General features: G+C 46.8%; 1 protein-coding gene across 1 annotated transcript; it reads right to left on the bottom strand.

Annotated features, from left to right (window-relative positions):
* Positions 1-1,232: 1,232 nt before the first annotated feature.
* On the bottom strand, positions 1,233-2,937 carry LOC115312246 (pleckstrin homology-like domain family A member 1). Its single transcript, XM_040222560.1, has 4 exons — positions 2,890-2,937; positions 1,953-2,070; positions 1,681-1,859; positions 1,233-1,535 (listed from the first exon to the last, which is right to left on the bottom strand). Exons 3-4 carry the CDS (start codon positions 1,855-1,857, stop codon positions 1,233-1,235), a joined length of 480 nt encoding a protein of 159 aa, XP_040078494.1. The 5' UTR covers positions 1,858-1,859; positions 1,953-2,070; positions 2,890-2,937.
* Between the last annotated feature and the right edge of the window lie 2,764 nt (positions 2,938-5,701).

Below are 5,701 nucleotides of genomic sequence, written 5' to 3'. Positions count from 1 at the left end.
GCCTCTCTGGCAGTCCTGCCATCCAGGGAGGCCAGCGACGACAGGGAGCCCCTCGTCGTCATCGTCGCCACCATGCCGGCAGTTCCGCAAGGGCTGAGGTGCCGTGAATACCCAAGGCCCTCATAGCACCCTTGGTGCCATGGGAGCTCCCCGTAGAAGTGCGTAAAACTCTTTCCGGTCCACAGGCACGACGGTTCATGAACTGTGCAGTCTCTTGAGCTCCTGCTCCTCACAGTTTTCAGCACAGCCATTGTGCAACCCTCGCAGAAGGATGGTGCTGCTTCCGAAATATGTATTTGGGGATTTTAAGTGTGTAACGGTGGTTCCAAAGGTGTACCTCTCCATAGATTGAACTTTTATTTTGCAACAGAAATGAGATAATGAGTATCATGAGACCATGATCGTGGTTGGTTAGTTGAGTTCATATGGCAAACACAGACAGGCCGCCTCGTTTTCCCCACAGCAAACTCTGTTATTTTATGTCATGTATTTCCTCGTGTGTTATTGGATATTGGCTTGTGTAACAGGTATGACCAAGTAACCTGGGAGCAAATCATTTTCCTCTTTATGAAACAATCTCATTTTTCCCTGTGCTCCATTCTGTTCTTCCTTCCCAGGTGTGCCACATTTTTATGTATTCTTTGTGACTATAGAATTTCGATATATTTTTGTTGTTTACAAAGAGGGTACACATGAGTGGATTGTGACAGAGATATTCTTTTAGCAATAAAAATCTTTGCAAACATTGCAAATTTCTTCCTTGCACAAAATGCTACTACACGTTGCAGTACAAAACTGTATGTGCAAGTGAAAACAAACTTCTGTTTTTTTTATCTGACAGTTCGACGAAAGATGTTATTGCAGCCACTTGAGGCGCTTTCGTATAAAACAGTATATGCAAATAACAACAATCTCCAAGGAACATAAGTTGACAGTTCACGAAAGACGTTGCTGCGGCCACTTCAGGCACTGTCATATAAAACAATATATACAGATAACAACATTCGCCAGAGAACATAGATCGACAGGTCATGAAAGATTTTATTGCAGCCACTGGGGGCATTGTCATTAAATAATATATACAAAATAAAAAAAAGATCCCCTTGGATGTGAGAAAAAAAAGGTACAGTAATCAACACTTAGTTGTCGTCATCCATTGTCGTTTAATAATATATACAAAATAAAAAAAGATCCCCTTGGATGTGAGAAAAAAAAGGTACAGTAATCAACACTTAGTTGTGATCCTCTGGAGGTTGGGCCAGGTGCTGGGCCTGGGGCTCGGCCTGGGGTTCGGCCTGGGGCTCGGCCTGGGGCTGGGGCTGGGGCTGAGGCTGACGCAGAGCGTGGCTGGATAGCAGGAGGATGACCCCTCGCATGAAGGCAGCGTTTTGCTGCATAGAGAGGACCCCCTCCTGGATGTTGTCTGCAATCCGGTCCATGCTCTGCGCCTGCTGCTCCACGTGCTGCGCCAGCTGCCCCACGTTCTGTGCCAGCTGGTCCAGCCGCTCCAGGACCTGCCCCATGCCGAGCGTGATCTGAAACATGATTTGCAGATTTCTTGACTTCCAACATCTCATACAGGTTACGAAGACTTTGCTGACGCCAACTATTGGTAGCTTATATGTGAAGTAAGTTTTTGTTTAATCATGTTACTGTGCTTCAGAGATTTGTCAACATTACCTGTCCCTGGAATCTCTCGTCTTTCGTGTCACGGCCTACGTTGGGCTCGAGCAGGCGCTGTTGGTTAGCCACGGCCGAAAAGGCCGCCTCGTCCCGCCGCTCCTGTCGAGAGACTCGAGGGACTCGACGAGGCAGCCTTGGTCGAACCGTGGCTTGCCGTGCTCGAGGCCGTGGCATTTCTGCAGGAAAACATTGTTTAGATCAGCAGTAAGTGTGGTCATGTTCATGTTGCTGACGGTTTTAGTTCCCCTTAGTCAAGTCAAGTATTTTACGCGTTGAGGTAGATGCCTCCTGATTCGCGTCCTCCTCCTCCTCCGCCTCCTCCTCGAGCACCTCCCCCGCATCCTGCGAAGCTGGGTGCTCCTCTGCCGGGGTGCCCACAGACTGCACCTACAAGGCACATTTATCGTTACGTGTTTGCACTGCATGCCCTGTAACATGTGCAATCTCTTATGTTTTTTTATGGAACCAAATGGAGCTATGCTCCAGCTTTAGATTCTACACAGGTTTGCCCCTGTAGTAACTTTTGTAGTTTGCTGTAAAAACAATACTGCAAATCAATGACATGTGGTAAACCTCTTGTGAGCACCAGGCAAGTAGCTGCTCCCTGTCAATCACTTTTTATGTAAACTAACCACCTTACTACAGCTCTCATCAATGTTTCTAGGTCTAGGCAAAGTCGGGGCCGAACCCAGGAAAAATATTTGGCAGTCCAGGATGAATTTTGAAGCTCAGACACCTCCTCTCCTGGATATGGCCCTGAGCCCAGGAACTATTTACATACACGTCCCATAGTTTTTAATAGTTATTACACGTGCAGTCCTTTCAGGGTTAGCCTGTACAGGGACAAGTCAATTTGCCCTCTGTACACCCTAGAGTTGGCGAGATTGTGAAAGGGACCGACCAATAAATTAACCGTTTGTTGCTTATATATATCACTTTAAACAATGACTATTGTAATCCACCAATAAAACTATCAACAAATGTTGAGAAAGCTGAACCCACTTTCGGGACCACATAGGTAACGAGGTGCCAATATTGCTTTCTTCACTTCTTAGGTAAGTTCATTGAAATTTTAATGCGATACTTCCATTAATTTTAAAATACAGATTTAAGCGTTCACTTCGTACACTTGCCCCGCCTCCTGGAACACTGCAGAAATAAGCAATACATGTAGATTGTTGTGCTGTTCCCTGGTCAAGTACGTACCTCCTCCTCTGGAAAGTAGGGGACACGAAACCCGGGGGCGCCCAGGGCAGAGTCTACACAGACAATGCACAGGATGCGGGAGTAGGTTGACGAGAGCCGCGCCCGGGAGGAGCCTCCCCCCGTTTTGCGGCTGTGAATACAAAATATATATCAATAACTCTGTCCCGAGTATTTATCTTCTGCCTAGCTTACCTCTCAGCCTTGACTACTGCGCACCGCTTGCTGGCTTTGCAGACGCGGTTCATCCAAACTCTCTTCCACCGCTCTGTGCTGCGCGGCGGCCCGAGGTGGTTCAGCCGGCAGGTCAGCTCGGCCCACAACCTTGCCTTGTCATCTCTGGTCAGGCTAGGCGAGAGGTCAGAGGCCCCACGAGCCAGTTCGCGATGTGCAAACATAAAATTGTCCATTTCTTTTTTTTGTAATGCATTGACTGGCTCGCAGGGCTCTCTCTCGCTTGCCTGATCAGACATCACAGACATGATTGAGGTGGTAAATTGTCGTCTGCTATCAGTTTTCGAAAAACGCGTGCGTCCGCATCCCGCAATTGTTGCCAGCAGCTTTTACATCACATAACTTCGGTTTCACTTTTCTTTTCAGTCCAACTAAAGAAAAACGTGCTAATTTCATCTGCATTCAAAGTTTTTTTTATTTACGACGCCGTGTAAAATAAATTATATGTGACGGTGAGCGTCGCACTCCCTTGGCTACTGTCGGCTCGATGCAAGTACAAGAGTCGTTGGCTTGGTTCGCTCGTTTGGCTTCGTGTCTTCACGGCCGTGCATCGGAAGTGTGTCGTAGTTAATTACTGCGATGTCGTCATGGCGTCAGAAGGTGAGTTTCCGCGATCCGTGGTGTTGCTAAGATACGTTCATTCACACTTACGTCACTTCCCTTTCCCTAGTCTCCTGGGAGTGCAAAAAGCGCAGCATAGCCCCCCAGGTATTATTAGGCATCCACCATCCGAATACTTCACGTATGCAAACATTGTTTGTCCTGTCGCGTTCTCAGATACGGTCACTGCAAACAACACGGCACTTGTATCACTAGATAATAGACGAACAATCCAGGATTTCAGATGAAAATTGAATCGAGCTGCGGCTGGTCTCTGCGTTTGCGGTACGACGGTTGCGGTGTGGTTGCGGCGGCTTTGTTACGGCTACAGTGTTCTAGAGGGTGTAGTGGCAAGAGCGGCGCCCACTTACAATGAAGCGCTTGAAGACGGCCGACGTAGATACCGCGAGTGGCGCTGGAGTTCTGTGGCCTAGGAGAATTAATGGCACGTGTGCGATGAACGAAGAAGACGACGAGGGTGACGCGGTACGCTTCTCCAAAATGTAGCACCGGAGAACTTCTTTCGCAACTATTAAGCCTGCAGCCCAAGTGATAGCGTTGCTGAACGATGTGTCAGTACTGCGGGGGGGGGGGAGTCGATATTAATCGACTCAAAACACGTGAATATTTCAAGTAGAGGATAGCACACACTCTAGAGGCATTAGTCCAAAGGCAGAACTACAATTTACTATACTTCGTTTCACCTTACGTTGTACCGCAGCCAAGGCTAGAAGCGCGAGCTCATAGCGTTGGCAGCTGCTCTTAATTCACGAGAGCTTGTGCCGCCGAGATGTGCCCCAGAGCAAGGAGCTCGCGCTTGTAGCCTTTCCTGCGGTACATCATAAGGTGAAAGAGAGTATACAGAACAACATTAGCAGTTGTTTCGCACCGCGAAAAGCTCCAGTCAAACCACAGTAGTAAGCGCCCAACAGCGCTGATGATGGGGCTGACGGGGGCGCGCTCCTAGGGCACAGAACAGCAGCGCCATGGTGTCGTCTACGCGCAAAATCTTCACAAAGCGGCCGCCGCTCTTGCCACTACAGCCCCCTCTAGAACACTGTAGTTATGGCTTTGGGCTTTGTGGCTCAGTGTTGCCAGATGGAACAAATCGAAGTCAGTAGATGGACGCCAAAGAATCAGCAAATACTATTATATATATATATATATATATATATATATATATATATATCATTCCTGACCGCTCCTAATAAATAATTTAACATAATAAATAATATACTAATAAACACACATAAAAATTAGTTGCGTTTTTTTGCTTGCTGCATGCTTTTTTCTTGCTTTCTTTTTTTCGATTTAATTTGCATTGTTTAGCAGTCAAGTGCTGCAGAAAGTGAAATGGTTATCCTTTGTAGATGCTAGTTTTGGTTTCAGACCTTGTTAGTTTCGGCATCGACGATAACTAAAAATGCGTTTTGCAACGTAAATATTACGCGAAAAAAAAAAATTTTTCTACGAAAATTTATTTTACAAAATATCTGACCCGTTCTGGCAGTAAAACAAAACGAAAATCTTTTTACCGTCCCAGTTTTTTTATATTTGTTTATTATTTTTAAATGCCACAATGGCCCGAAAAGCTATCTCCCGGAATTAGCTCTTGAGGTTATCCCGGCTTATTCAGTTGCAAAAACACTTCCTCATTAAAATAGCACGCAGCTGGTGCGAGGGAATGAGGGACTGCGACGAGGGGAATTTTCCTACCCTGCAGAGACCTACCTGAAAGTGAAACCGAAACAAATAAGAGTTGTATACATAGGTAATCCGCCAATCCAAGCCGTCCAAGCTTCCTTGTGGCGCCAATGCGCCAAGACAGCACAAGGAACTACTAGGAACTACACCGGAGTTCTTGTTTACGCATCAGAAAGTTCCTTTGGCTATGGAACGCTCCCTGGGTGCCAGTCCGGCCAAGCGACGTAAGCGGTGTAAGATTTGACTGAAGGTGAGCCATTTGTGGTTCCTTGAAGAA

This window comes from Ixodes scapularis, unplaced genomic scaffold, assembly GCF_016920785.2.
Source record: "Ixodes scapularis isolate PalLabHiFi unplaced genomic scaffold, ASM1692078v2 PGA_scaffold5__190_contigs__length_132052651, whole genome shotgun sequence".
NCBI lineage: Eukaryota > Metazoa > Arthropoda > Arachnida > Ixodida > Ixodidae > Ixodes > Ixodes scapularis.
This window is presented reverse-complemented; position numbering and strand designations above follow the sequence as displayed.

Excerpts from the sequence above, each read along its gene's own strand:
- LOC115312246 (XM_040222560.1), bottom strand. The coding sequence starts at position 1,857 with ATGCCACGGCCTCGAGCACGGCAAGCCACGGTTCGACCAAGGCTGCCT. Across the intron at positions 1,536-1,680 it reads ACGAGAGATTCCAGGGACAG|ATCACGCTCGGCATGGGGCA; the intron begins GTAATGTTGACA and ends ATCATGTTTCAG.